Source organism: Doryrhamphus excisus, linkage group LG18 (assembly GCF_037039965.1).
Source record: "Doryrhamphus excisus strain RoL-2023G ecotype Guam linkage group LG18, RoL_Dexc_Guam_v1.1, whole genome shotgun sequence".
Taxonomy (NCBI): Eukaryota; Metazoa; Chordata; class Actinopteri; order Syngnathiformes; family Syngnathidae; genus Doryrhamphus; species Doryrhamphus excisus.
The window spans coordinates 5,152,492-5,166,533 of NC_136374.1; the positions used below are offsets into that span (position 1 = coordinate 5,152,492).

The 14,042-nt window shown below is 44.6% G+C and overlaps 1 protein-coding gene across 1 annotated transcript; it reads right to left on the reverse strand.

The window, feature by feature from the left end:
* Nucleotides 1-3,619: 3,619 nt before the first annotated feature.
* Nucleotides 3,620-13,653, reverse strand: LOC131105951 (nuclear receptor subfamily 1 group D member 1). Its single transcript, XM_058054516.2, has 8 exons — nucleotides 13,256-13,653; nucleotides 7,694-8,005; nucleotides 7,510-7,598; nucleotides 7,268-7,412; nucleotides 5,389-5,942; nucleotides 5,119-5,304; nucleotides 4,822-5,032; nucleotides 3,620-4,735 (listed from the first exon to the last, which is right to left on the reverse strand). The coding sequence occupies exons 1-8, from the start codon at nucleotides 13,272-13,274 to the stop codon at nucleotides 4,539-4,541; spliced, it is 1,713 nt and encodes a 570-aa protein (XP_057910499.2). The 5' UTR covers nucleotides 13,275-13,653; the 3' UTR covers nucleotides 3,620-4,538.
* Nucleotides 13,654-14,042: the final 389 nt, after the last annotated feature.

The following is a 14,042-nucleotide window of genomic DNA, read 5'->3' on the forward strand; positions in this document are numbered from 1 at the left end:
CTGCTGCCCCTGTGACCCAGACCTGGATAAGCGGAGGAAAATGGATGGATGGATAAACACATCTTTTTTTTTTACTATTCACAAAATGTGTAGAACACTCAAAGGTACTACTATGACTACAACTATCTGATTAGCTTAAGGGCAGCCACATGTCATAGCCAAGCTTTCTAGTTCTTCCTGAATCTACACCTATTCAGCTGTATTTCTTTGGATTTTGTGCTTCCTGCTAAAACGGTCTGTTTTAATGTATTCCACCCATGGCCCGCCTCTAGGCACGCCCACTCCGCTGTGGTTGGTCACACTTCAGAGTGCTTAAAAGGGCAGAGAGCTTATCTGGCTTACAGCCATGCCCATATAAGGAAGTTCCCTCCTCTGAGACATCACAAAGAGGCAGTTTTACCACGTCTTCTGAAACCAAGCATTTTGAGCCATCCCAAACTTTTTTCAGGGTTCACTTCCAAATGCACAAACCTCATTATCTGAAAGTTTGGCATCGTTTAACACAAGAACACAACATTCTAACTACATTTATAGGTCAGAAAAAGTGGAAAAAGGCCCTCGGCCCAAATGAAGGCACTTACTGGTGAAAAAAAGTTGTATTCTCTGATGATAAAAAAATGTAACATTGGCGGTCCAGATGGCTTCCAACGTTACTGGCATAACAAGGAGATCCCACCTGAGATTATTTCCACCCGGTACAGTGGAGGAGATCCATCATGATCTGGGGTGCTTTTTCATTCAATGGAACACTGGAGCCTCAAGTGGTGAATTTTTTGAGCAATGGTCTTAAACAGCCTATTTCACTTTAATTGTTGTTTTCAATAAATTACTTTTTGTCACACTAAATTCAGTATAGATGAATAAAAATATATTGGAATATGTAAAATATGGATAACCACCAGAGAGTTGTGACTTGCATTGGAGCTTTGTTTTTCCCCCAGTGACATGGGGAGGAGCGAAACTTATTAGATATGCAAACAGCATCATGCCACGTTGTGCACGCTGCCAGCAAATAAATAAACAAATAAATAAGAAAAAAGGAAGGAAGGAAAGAAGGAAGGACTAAAGGAAGGAAGGAAGGAAGGAAGGAAGGAAGGAAGGAAGGAAGGAAGGAAGGAAGGAAGGAAGGAAGGAAGGAAAGAATGAAAGAAAGAAAGAAAGAAAGAAAGAAAGAAAGAAAGAAAGAAAGAAAGAAAGAAAGAAAGAAAGAAAGAAAGAAAGAAAGAAAGAAAGAAAGAAAGAAAGAAAGAAAGAGCGCACCAAGCGCGCTCTCATTGGCCAAATGTTGGCAAAAGATGGACATAATCGGATTGATTGGGTGAAGACAAACCTTAACACGCCACGCGCCACCAGAGAACAAACGTTTGTTACAAGTTTAATAACACCCACCAGTTATCAGCCAACATAAATCCAACTTGCTGAGCTGGAGAAGCTGGAGCAAATATAAATACGTTGTGGCATCATCTCTTTTACACTTTGGTAAAACAACATCTCCGTGATCGTGCCCGTGATTGGTTAAATGTTGGAACGTGCTAATAAAGCTAATAATAATTGGCCAAATGTTGGCTGCGTTGAAGAAAGATGGACAGAATCGGAGCTGATTGGATGAGAAAGTTGGACAATGTTGCAATATGAGACGCTGATTGGTCCATAGCACTCGAACGTTGAACGTTTTGACGGACGATTAGCACTCAAGTGGCTACACGAGATTGTCAAGCGGAAGTGGACGCACACCTGCTTCCCAGTTCTGCAGCGTTGTCCTCTTGCCACTTGTTTGTCATCCAAAAGTACTTTCCCCCCAAATCTAGTTTATTAAGCGCTCAAAGTCCCAAAGTAGTAAATTGTCGCAGGACAACTGTAGCTAAGCTAATGGCTAACTGTAGCTCCGGGTGCTCTGTGGCTTCTTGTGCATGTAATTAACAATGAAGTCACTGCACTAGAAACTGTCCATTAAACCTATAGGATAGTCCGATATGGCAACCCTACAGAGTTAATGGAAATTAAACCATCGAGACGTTTTCTTCCATGACAGCTCGACGGCGAGCTAGCTTTAGCACATCAGACAAACATGTAAGTCCAACACTTTATACTTGTCTATGTCCCATCTATTGTTTCTTTTCGTTTAATGGTTTATTGTATGTATCTATAAATGCCACAAATGTTCAGAAACTGGTTGCTGCCGTCACATTTTCAATGAATGGGTGTGTATTGTATGTATATATATGTATGAATAATGAATGAATGTTAATATTATGATGCTGCGCGCCATTAAGACGTTTTGTACACTTATGGGTGTGTTTCCACTGATTCGCCACAAGATGTCAGCAGAGGAGAAACATTTTTTATTCACTTTTATTAAAAATGGGCTCTTGTGTCTTTGCCAGGGTACAAATTTACTATGGGCAAAGAGTCTCGACCAGGGGTTTTTCAAAGTGTGGCACAGTGAGCCTCCCATCAGGAAAATACAGCCAGGTCAGGGTCTCCCCCACTACCTAAAATAGTGGTTTTGATCCAATTAGTCACATTATACTTGCAGGTGGACCAAGACTGTCACTCATTTGGTCAGGTGCTGGGTTCGGTGGACGGCATTTACACTTAACCAAAGGACACATACTAGCAGCGCAAACAGGCTAGAGTTCTTTTTAGCTGGAACACTCTGGACCGTAGTCCAGAGTGAGGCTGTGCCAAAGCACCAAAACGCAGCATATGTCACCAAATGCCAGCAAAACCAGGTGATGTTAGCAAAGCCCAACAGTTAAATGTAGTTTAAAAAATACCTGACTGTTTCCAACAAAGGAATTGTGTTGCTCCTTTTTACTTAATTGAAGTCGTCAGGAATGCCGCAACATGATGTCATAATCGGCCATGACGTAAAACTCAGGGATTGTGTGTGGACAGGTAAAACCAAGGTTTTTGGTTTGTGTCATAACGAAATGTACAACGACATCATGTTTTTGAAAGTGTAACTTCATCGGCGGCAGGTTGTGGTGCGTCGAGGTTGGACTAGGAAGTCACAGTTGCTTAAGGTTGTGAATTTAATGCTTGCGTTAATGAATAGGCTGGTCAATGTTTATTTCTGGTGGCCCGCCACAGATAAATGAATGTCAGGGGAACGCAGTAACCAGAGGGAAGTGAAGAACCGACTGCAGTCTGAGAGAATCACTTGTCACCTACTAGCTATAAGTCCCAATTGATCGTCCACCTGAAAAGGTCATATCAGTCTGTACACATACAGTGTACAGTTAGAATTTTCCCAGGCGTTCCAATTAGATTGAGAAGATAGCACCAAGGAGAGCTTCTCTGCTACCCAGGCTGTGCGTGCCTTTACGGTTCATTTAACCCCATGCACGCTTGCAAAAATGTCCAACTTCTTGGCTTAACTTTGCAAATGATGTTTTCTGAAACCTTGCTTCTCTTGCATTCTAACAGGCCTTTTTTTTGTTAGCGCACACTTCAAAATCAGTTGATTTAGTTTCCATTTTTGCTAGCTCCTAATGCCTCTCAGACTCTGTGAATGATTGGCTGATGGCTTCTGTTGCTAGGTTACCGCTGCACCGTACGCCATGGTAATGCTGACGGTGGCGTCTTGTTGGGAGAAGGAAAATGAGCACAAAGAACATGCTTTAGAACATTATTTAATAATAGTACTCTATGGTGTAACCACAAAACAGTTACAAAATATACACGAGGTGATGCAGTCAGTTGACAATACATTTTTATATCTTTCATATATTCTCAAAAAGTTTATACTCAAGAGTGCATGGTTCAAATGCTGCTTTCATGGTGCAGTCTATAGAGCAATTCATAATGTATTGTTAATGATGCTGGCATAATACAATACTCAACGACTTCATTTACATATCCACAACTCTCCAAACTACCATGGGTACCGACCAAGCATATTTACAAAAATGTACAGAAAACATCTTTAACCCATCATTCTCGGTCAGAATGACCAATAATTTCTCCCTGATTAGCACATACCAACACAATATTCTCATTTCTTAAAAATGTTATACATCTCTGAAGCACAAGTGGGTGATTTAATATTGACATGAAAAAAAGCAGGGAGCACATCGACCACTCATATAGCTTTTGTGTCACTTCTATTGCTCGAACCTATACTGGGGTGATGCACAAGTCAAGTTAGTGAAGATTTGTACAGACTCCTTGAATCTGGGCTGGAGTGTGTGCTTGACTGCCTTGTGGGATGAGAGGACGACGTGAAAAACAACAGGAGAGGAGGTGACTTGAACCAACCAAGGAAGAACACGGCTCATGTCTTACGTTCTTTTCGACAGTCGTGGAAGCAATAGGTCAGTTGAGTTCAAGGGCTTCCGCCTCCTGCTGAGCCTACATCCCTTACTGATATGTTTCATTGTCCCCTCTCTCACGGCATCACGCTCGGCCCAGCTCCAACAACAACGATCCATCATGCAGAGGCCAACACCAGTGGCAGGCCCAACTTGAATGAATGGGGAAGCAAGGAAGCTCCCCGAAAGAGAGACATTTCAGTAGGACGTAGACCATGTGTTTGTTTAGGGATCTATGCGGAACGCTAAAAGCTTATCAGAGTGCTGGTTGTTCAGGGTCCGCAGGTCAGGCAGACGTAGCAGCAGCTTTGGGAAAAGGGTACTGTCGTCGGGCCGGCGACTCGTGATGAGCGAGCGCAAGGCTTTTATGAGGTTCTCCTGCAGCTGCTCCACCGCTCCCATATCCACTATACCGGAACGATCTGCAGAAAAAGGAATTTGAAACACCGTTGAGACAATGCGTTTCGTGTGTCATCTTTATGTCTTTGTGGACAAGTACAAGTCTTACCGGCTGAAACCAGCACAACGGCCATGAAGAGCGCCATCTCATCTGGCTCCAAACCCAGAGATGCTAGCTTCTCACTGAAGTCAAACATAGCATCCAGTAAAGCGCCCATGCCCAATGCCCGTAGTGATGCCAGGGAGTATGTCTGCCCGTTGAGAAAGGTCACGGTCCTCTCCTTGGCGTCAAACAATGAACAGAATCTCACCATCAGCACCTGCAAACACATCAAATCCAGGTCAGCAGCTACTCCAGTTGACGATACGGAAGCTAACCACACAGCATCTCCTTTGCTGCACATACCTGGAAAGTGCCAGATTTGAGCAACATGACTTGGTCCTGCTGGCTCAGAGTCTGGAAGCCTGGGATGCTCTTTGCAAACTCCACCACCTCCTTGACAGCAGGGGTGAAGCACTGTGAGAAAGACTCCCACACTTCCTGACTGGAGCGACTGGCTGGAGCCACCGGACAAGAATTGAGTGGACATGCCTGTCACACGGGACAAAAAGGAAGGGACGCATTAGAGGGTCATTCAATGACAAGAAGATGAATGGAGAACGCAAGGAGGCTCACCAGCACTTTGGCTCCACCGTTCAGCTTCCAAGGACAGGAATTCTGGTTCTGGGAATCAGTCCTCTGATTGGCTGCGTAGGGCTGAGATGAAAGGCTGCCACTGATAGGACACTGATTCTGGTTGGTGAAGCCGAACTTGGACGCATTGATGTTGTGATTGGCGGCGTTGTCATTATTGGTCGGGGTGACTGGGCACTTTGAGGGGACATTGTATCCTGATGTCAGATCCCCCTGGAATGTGTGCTGTGCATTCGCTGTTGTGTGTGGCGGCGAGGTTTCCCGAACTGGACTGTTCTGGAAAGACGTGCCAAGGTTGCTGTTGCTGGCAGGCCTCTTGAGAGGTTTCTTCTCGCTGTTTATTAAGTCGCTCTGGTAGGACTGCCTGATGGAGCCCGCTCCTTCATTCGTCTGGTTCTGTGGGCTGCAGCGGGTGTCGGAGGGAGGTGACACCTCCATCTCCATGGAGGCTGATTCATTCAGACTGTTCATGTAGCTCTGCATCTCATCCAATAGTCTCTGCTTCTCTCGCTTGGGAATACGGCCAAAACGGACAGCTGAGGAGGAGAGCAAACCAAAGAGAAAGCATCTTCTGTTAGAATCCACTGCACCGGCTGCATATACTGTATACCGGTATGTTACAGATGCAAAGACTCTGCATCACCTCTTGTCAGAGTACAACATGCACTGGGAAGGCGTCATTTCATTTCACAGCTTCATCCTTCCCTCCAGCATTAGAATCTTCCCTCCCCCACTTTTTTACTGCTCCTGCACTGACAGGACTATTTATAGCGAGCTATATGCTACAACGCCTCCTCCAGTCTCCCTGGCTTTCTCTCAAAGTTGAGCATAGGCTCACTCTTGTGTGGAAGTAGGTCACTGGGTCAATAGCGCTACATATGATGTCATTTGTAGCGTGAATAGAGAAGAGGTCAAAAAGATGAGAGGCAGGTAAAATGGGTGGAATAGAAATATAACCAGGGTGGGAGGATTCAATGATGTTAGTTGACAATGAGGAGCAACTTAATTGTAGCGACTTTGGCCAGAGCCCTCAATCTCTCCTAATGGTTCTAATAATACAGTTTCCCTATGGCGATATGCTGAATTATCAAGTGATTTTTCACTCCTACAGTATCTTCTGGCTTTTTGGGGTCAACTAAAAATATTTGCCCCGGAAAAAGAGATGATTTATCATCACCTAGTTTGCCTGCGTCCCGCGAGGCTTGCAGTCAGGTTAAGTGCACTGTACGTGATTTAAATTGGAGCACACACATTTTTTTTTATGATTCATGGTGGGGTGTGGGGGGGACTATCTTAAAATGATTAATCATGTCAGTGTAATACAGAATTACATGAAATAAGAAGTGAGACTCAACATCATCTTGAATGCATAATCAACAACTCCTGTGTCCCAATTTCCAAAAATAACTATTTGCCACAGTCTCCTGTTGACTGATGACTACTGGGACCATAAAGCTCCTCTTGCCATAAATCAGGCAGAAGGCAACTACTGAGGAAACAGAAGAAAAAGAACAAGGGAGCACAGTATTGGAGAGAGGAAACAAGGCTATGTTGTTGGGGATGTAACAGTACATTACAGTACAGATTTTTCAGGACAGAACCTTTGGTTTCCCACACGGTTCAAGTGAGAGACAAAGTACAACTGTAAAGTCTCCTGTTTGGTTTAAAAGCTAAGAAGTTTCATTTTTGCATTTTCGTCTGCCACTGTGCCCAAAACTAACCGAACCGTGACCTCAAAACCGGGGTACGGGAAGTACCGAACCGCGATTATGGCGTACTGTTACAATCCTTTGGGTGTTGTGGGTCATTCTGATCCAAGACATGTATGTCTAACTGCAGTGTGCCTCCACTGGTCTCTCACCATCTCTGGACATGCCCACGAAGAGACACTTCTTAAAGCGGCAGTGTTGGCATCGGTTTCGGTTCATACGCATGATGAGACAGTTTTCATTCTTCACACACATCTTGTAGTGGATATTCTGCTGAATGCTTCGTCGGAAAAAACCCTGGCAAAGGAAGAGAAGGATTAAATGACTACCACTGTTGAAAAATGTGTGTACCTATTCAAGGAGTAGCTGACAATGTTGTGTTGTTGAGGCTCACCTTGCAGCCCTCACAGGCATGGACACCATAGTGGAACCCAGATGCGATGTCACCACACACCTTGCACAGAAGCACCATCCCTCCGGTTTCTGATAAGGTTGAAATCGATATGTTATTTTAGAGTACAGTGGTTGACTTCTGTGGGGGTTGGGGGTAAGGTATACAAAAAAGGCCGTGTACTTACTGGGGAAGGTGCCAGTAAAACCACAAGGTCTTTTGGCCACCGTGGGGTGGTTGTAGGTCGCTGACGACACCGTTGTGACGTGGGCAGCTGGAGCATTGTTCACCTCAGGAAACTGGAAGACCATTTTGGGAGAAGGCGTCCCTCCCCTTTGTTCCCCTCCCTGCTTCATGGCCCCAATCTCCTGAAAGGAGACACCCTCTGGGGAGGAGGGCTGCGAGTGGGAGGAGGGTGACTGGGTCTGGTATCCGCTGGAGGGGCTGCCAGGACTTGGGCTGGCACTGCCAGAGGAGCCGGCGTAGAGGATGACACCACCTGAAGAGGGACGCACAGTGGGGCGAAAATTCAGTTGACCCATCTTTGTGTGTTGAGTAAGGTTCTGACGCAGGATGGCTGCTCTTGGCAGGCTTTTATAAACCCTCATCATGAGGCCTGAGAAAGAAGTAATGCGCAGTATGCCCCAGTGTTGGAAGTTCACAAATTCTACTGCTATAGACGGCCTTCATGAACCTCGACTGGCTTTACAAGCTACTCCATTGCATTTGGTTTCTCACCCACGGAGGAAAGCAAGTTGTTCTGGTTTTGCCGCCAGAAAGACTGTAATTTGGTTGTTCACTTATGATGACCCCATCTGTCATCAACATTGTACGCTGTTGACTAGGAGTGTGACAGTGTTCATAATCGGAACTCCTGAACGCGCACTGAAAAAAAAAACTTTGCAATTGTGCTGGTGGAGACCATAAAGTCTATGGATGCCTTCTCTGATTTTTTGAATGATAATCTTGAATTTCAGATCAACATTTGCAATAAGACTGACTGTGGGTTACGGGGTTAGAGTTGTTTCCAGATCTGTTGTTCACAGCATTGGAACAAGTGTAGTGTTTTGTTGCGTCAACATGATTAGTGATTGCCTTATTATAAAAGGTGATTGAAGGTAATGTCCATATTATTTTGCATGAATTAATACTATACACACTATACATTAGCACACACACATGTATTTATACTATATATATAATATATGCACCATAAATTACATACAGTAAATTGTTTTCATTTGCTGTCGTGTTTTTAAAAAGCACATGCTCCAGACATGGCCTTTATTTGGAAATGTCACATCAAGTTGGAAATGCCCCATTACCCCTGAATGCATCGCCCAGCCAGCTCCCTTGTTTTGCAGGCACAAGATGAAGGACTCCCCCTCACGTGCAGGCTGAGCCAGCCAACTCCCTGCCTGCTTGCTTTCACTTCACCACAGTCTCTTTTACGCCTCCCTCCCTCCTCCTCCTGCATCCTCCTCCCTTCCTACCATCTCCTCCCTCCCCTCTCCTCTCTGGCTCTGAGCATGCAGACCCATCTATCCGCCAGCCACCTGACCGCGAGCTCACATGGACTCTTGACACAGTTCCCGCCCGGCTCACAAGGCTCTTTTTGCGCAGTCTCGTGTAGACAACAGCAGCAGTACAATAACAAGCGCTAGGGCAAGATCACGTTGGGAATACAGGCGGCGTTTTACGCAGCAAGAATGCTAGGCACGGCTTGTCTACATAGACATTTTGCATTGTTTTTAGACACTAATTTTAAACATTAAAACCAGAGCCCCCCTATTATATTGAGTGTTATCCCCTACGACTTTATGCTGTATTTATAGCAATTGGGTCATACTTAAAAATGGGAGCCTCATCAACTATGTTCTTTATGTTTGGACGTGTCAGCTAAGCACCAGTCACATTACCAAGAATCCTCTGTTTAGTCTCTGGCAGGGGTGCTAAGTTGTTTAATTGTATTTCTAGAATGTGAGGGCGAATAAATAAATGAGCTCTAGGCCACAAATAGCCCACAGACCACGTGTAAGTGTTTTACCCTAGGATCGTTTATGCTGTATTTGTGTGTGTGTGTTTGTACGTGCGCATTTCCCACTAATGACCTTGACTCATCCGAGGATGACAGATCAGACCTCCCCTTGCTCGAGTGCTCTCTCTCCTTGAGGAAACATGTGCTGCATTTCTCTGCAGCTTTAAGTGCCTCCCTCATTTAATTCCCCCAGCTTACACGTGTCAACTGAGAGCGGCCGTGTGTGTGTGTGTGTGTGTGTGAGCGAGATGGCAACCCCACTGTCTGACAGCCAGTGACTTCACAAACTGATATTGCGTGCGTTGTTTCACTCAAGTCCATGTGTGTTTGAACAAGGCCAAGTTTTATGGCCATATGTATCACCTGCAGAAGACACACCTCACGTTCACGTGGTCTTCATTCACTAGCACGCTACACACCAGCCCGGCCCTCTCGTGTCAAAACATCCCCTATCGATAAAAGCGAAGAGCGCTTGTATCGTACTTCCTGGAATCCAGTCTGACCGGGTGTCAAAGCCAGCTCTGGGAATACAGTGCTGTAGTCAGGCACAGGTTGAAACATGTGACCCGTGGACTTGCACGAAGTCATAGGAGCTATAGAATAAACAAAACACCCCACCTCCCTCCCCTTGCCAGCTCCTAATGACTTCCACTCTCGTGTACTCCCGCCTCCTAGGCATGCATGCATGGCAAGCGAGCATCAATGTCGTATCATGCGTGTGGGAGAGAAACCCCCCACCCCGCCCTTGACCACTGTTTTCCTGTGTGAACATCTACAGTTGTGCATGGGCGGTAAGCCCTAGTGCACGTGAAAAGGCTGGCCTCGTGTGTATTTATTTATGAAAGAGGATGCCTCTTTAATGACAGCAAAGGGCACTGTGGTGACTAAACCTCATGAACCTCCACAGATCTCACAGGCTGCTTCACCAATTTATCCACTGCCAAACTTGATCCAGATATTTAGACTCTGACCCACTGAGGAGGCGGGAAAAACTATCATTTGGTTGTTGCTTTGTGACTGCATCGTATGTCATTAACAGCAGACACAATAGACAGAGTAGATCCACATTATTCAACAAGTCAGACCCGAGTCATTATTATGATAAATTTGGACTCGACTTGATATCAATGACTTGGTACTCTGACTCTGATTTTACTCTGATGACTTGAAAAATATTTTACATTTTCAGTGAGTGTGTCAAGTAAAAAAAAATTTCCCACGGAATCTGCCACATTGAATGCGTCTATTAACGAGGGTGTGGCTTACATTTGTGTGTGTGCCAGATTGCTAGAGAGTGGTAGGAAGTTATTTACATGCGTACACACAGTTAAGTAGATAACATGAATATGTTGGGAACGTCTTCAGAAGTTTATTTGTTGTTGCACTGGTTTGTGACCGAATTCCCGAATGCCATAATGCTATGTCAGCAGTCCTTTTGCATGCAAGTCTCGTCACACTGGTCTTATTTTATTAAACATATAAAAAATGTGTTCCTAATGGTTGGGCAAAATCCTGGACTTACAAAAACCCAGACAATATTTCCCTTAAGAAATAATGTCAATCTGTTCCTGACTCCCAAAAATATGAATAAAACATACATTTTATTGAGAAAATTATAGTTTTACATGCAGAAAACAATACGTAATAATTATAAATGAGGAATGGATGGTTGTTGAGGACTTTCCATACATACTGGTGAGATCCATCTCAATAGTGTTTCTCTTTATTAAATTTATTCATTCATTTTCTACTGCTTATCCTCACAAGAGTTGGGTGCTGCAGCCTGTCATCCCAGCTGTCTTCGGGCGAGAGGCGTGGTACACCCTGGACTGGTGGCCAGCCAATCACAGGGCACATATAGACAAACAACCATTCACACTCACATTCATACCTATGGACAATTTGGAGTGGCCAATTAACCTAGCATGTTTTTGGAATGTGGGCGGAAACTGGAGTACCCGGTGAAAACCCACACATGCACGAGGAGAACATGCAAACCCCACACAGAGATGGCCGATGGTGGGCTTGAACGCAGGTCTCCTAGCTGTGAGGCCTGCGCTCTTTATTGAATTGTTCATTAGAATTACTATAATATTCAGGACAATTGAATACCGGGCAAACTGACTAATGGCACAATTTTAAAGAAAATTTTAAAATTTTAAATTAAGACCATACAAAAAGGGAGGCGTATGAAAAACAAAGTTTGACCGTTCTGTACTGTACTGCAATGTGCATAATACTGAGGTTACATATCACATCTTGCCAAATATTATTCCTGCTGGAAAATCTTGATTGAACTGACTCATGAGACAACTCCCTTCTGCAGGATTGTTAACTCGCAACACCCCCCGGCATATACAGTAGCTCCATCAAGTCACTTTTTCTATTGAAGTTACCATTTAAAAACAGCCGCACCAAGTACGTCTTCAAAACATCTTGGCACATTCTGGCCTACATCGGATGGGTTTTTAAAATATTTGATCAAATAAAGGTAACAAATATTAAAGTGGATTTAGAGATTCAGGTGTACCCCGCCGTTACTGCTTTGCCCAAAATCAGCTGGGGTAGGTTCCACCTACAAACTAAGTGGTAAGTAAAGCATCGCTACTAGTTCAATTAAAGCAATAGATGATCTGTCACCCATTGTCAAGGATAATGCTGTATCGCACAATACAGGCTGTATTAGGTCTTGTATTTTTTTACAAACTAGCAAGACCCAGTCTTGTGTACATTCTACAATCCATGTTCAACAAATATGTGGAAAGTGATGCTAAGGTGCTTGCAAGCCAGATGCTAACAAAAAAAGTCTGTATGTAGCTCATGAGTGTATGTGGTACTTAACAAAAATAAAGACTAAATCAATTGAATGCCTATCAGTGCAAGTGCTAAAAAGAAGTCGGAAGGTAAACACAATCTTTTAAAGCCCTTTGACCCACTGACCAAGCTAGCAAGCAGTGCAGGAATCCCCGGTGGGTGGATCCATCCAAATATCATTATTGGATCAGTTATGGATATATACTAGTGTGATAACCTCTCTTCTATGTTTAGTTTTAGGTTTTTTTATAGTTAATATTGTAACATGTCCTAAATATTGAAACGTGCGCGTGCTGTGATGAAGAGAGGAGCGTCTGATAGGGGCGGGGCTGGGAGGGGGTTTGGGGGATCATGCGCCGCACGTGGACCACGAGGTTGTATACACGTGCTTGCGCGTGGTGGGCGGGGTTTGACGATGGGTGTTGAAAATCCGCCGCATGATTCTTTGAAGTATGTTATCGCTAGTGGGGCAGGATGATAGACATGACGCGCCAAACCACGGAGGACGCCTTGACGCTCCTAGAATGGCTCATTTGGGAGTTCCAGAGTATTTCAGAGAACCCCCCTTTCCTCCCTCATGATTGGTTTTGCAACGCCATATTGGGTGGTCTGAGAGCATATAAATACACTAATTAGCAGCTGTGTCAATTGGCAGCAGTTACTTACCATGACTTTGTTTACATGCAAATAAAATAAAAACAGAACTCAGTCAAATGATCATTAACGAGTACAGCAGGAAGTGATACAATAACAGCACTTTATATTCTTGAACAATCAATGTCCTGTCGCATATACATAACGGTTTTTTATTGTAAAACACAAACCGCATTGTAATGTAGCAATAGCAACCGGCAGCAGTAATGATGAGTAATAGTGAATTCGCTTCTTAACACTTACCACCAGGGCTGTTGTCCATCTTTCCCAGCAGATATATGTTGCTTCTTCTGCCGTATGTTGGAAAATCTAAAGCCTCTTCTTGCCACCAGGGAGTTTAGTAGATGCAGGTGAGAGTCATAGAGAACGAGTATCCCAGGGATGTGTTGTCTCGAGAGGATAAAAAAACTTCTTGTATTTTTTCTAAATCCACAAAACGCAGACGAGCAGTGTCGGTGTGCACCGTGAGAGGCTGTGTGTCACACTGAACTGCTTGTACAGTCACCATGAAAACATGATTAGAAGTAGTTTAAACACACCCCCGCTCATCAATAAGCAACACGCGTCCTGAAATAACCAGCACGTTTTCAGGTGCCTGAGAAATGTGACCGGTCCCCCCTCCCCCTCCTCCCTCTCTCCTTTTTGCGTGTCCCCTCCACCGCCTGTTTGTTTATGCGTATCAACGACACCCCCCACTCCGGGTCGCCCTTGCTCGGTCTCTCATTGGCGTAGAGCCGCGCGTGGAGACAGTTCATTGGTCCGCCCTCACATAGGAATGCTGCTTAAAACTCCGCTGCATGTGCGCGAGGCATGTGAGCTCGTGCTGCCCTACTGACACACATTTTATGCTAATAGACTGCCTGGGCTCGCCCGTGGGTGGGGGAGGGGTGTGTGGGGGGCCTAGAGACAGCAGGAAGGAGGTCTCACTCGGTTTGAAATCCATGACAGTGCTCCGGCTGCGGTGTTGTTCTTCCTTCAACTTATCACATGACATGCTTTGTTGTGTTCATTCATGCAAATATTCTCATGC

What these genes read in the sequence shown, in the direction of transcription:
- LOC131105951 (XM_058054516.2), bottom strand. An exon ending in ATGCCTGTGAGGGCTGCAAG is followed by an intron (nt 7,413 to 7,509) that starts GTGAGCCTCAAC and finishes TTCCTTTGCCAG; the next exon opens with GGTTTTTTCCGACGAAGCAT. An exon ending in TCAAATCTGGCACTTTCCAG is followed by an intron (nt 5,033 to 5,118) that starts GTATGTGCAGCA and finishes ATGTGTTTGCAG; the next exon opens with GTGCTGATGGTGAGATTCTG.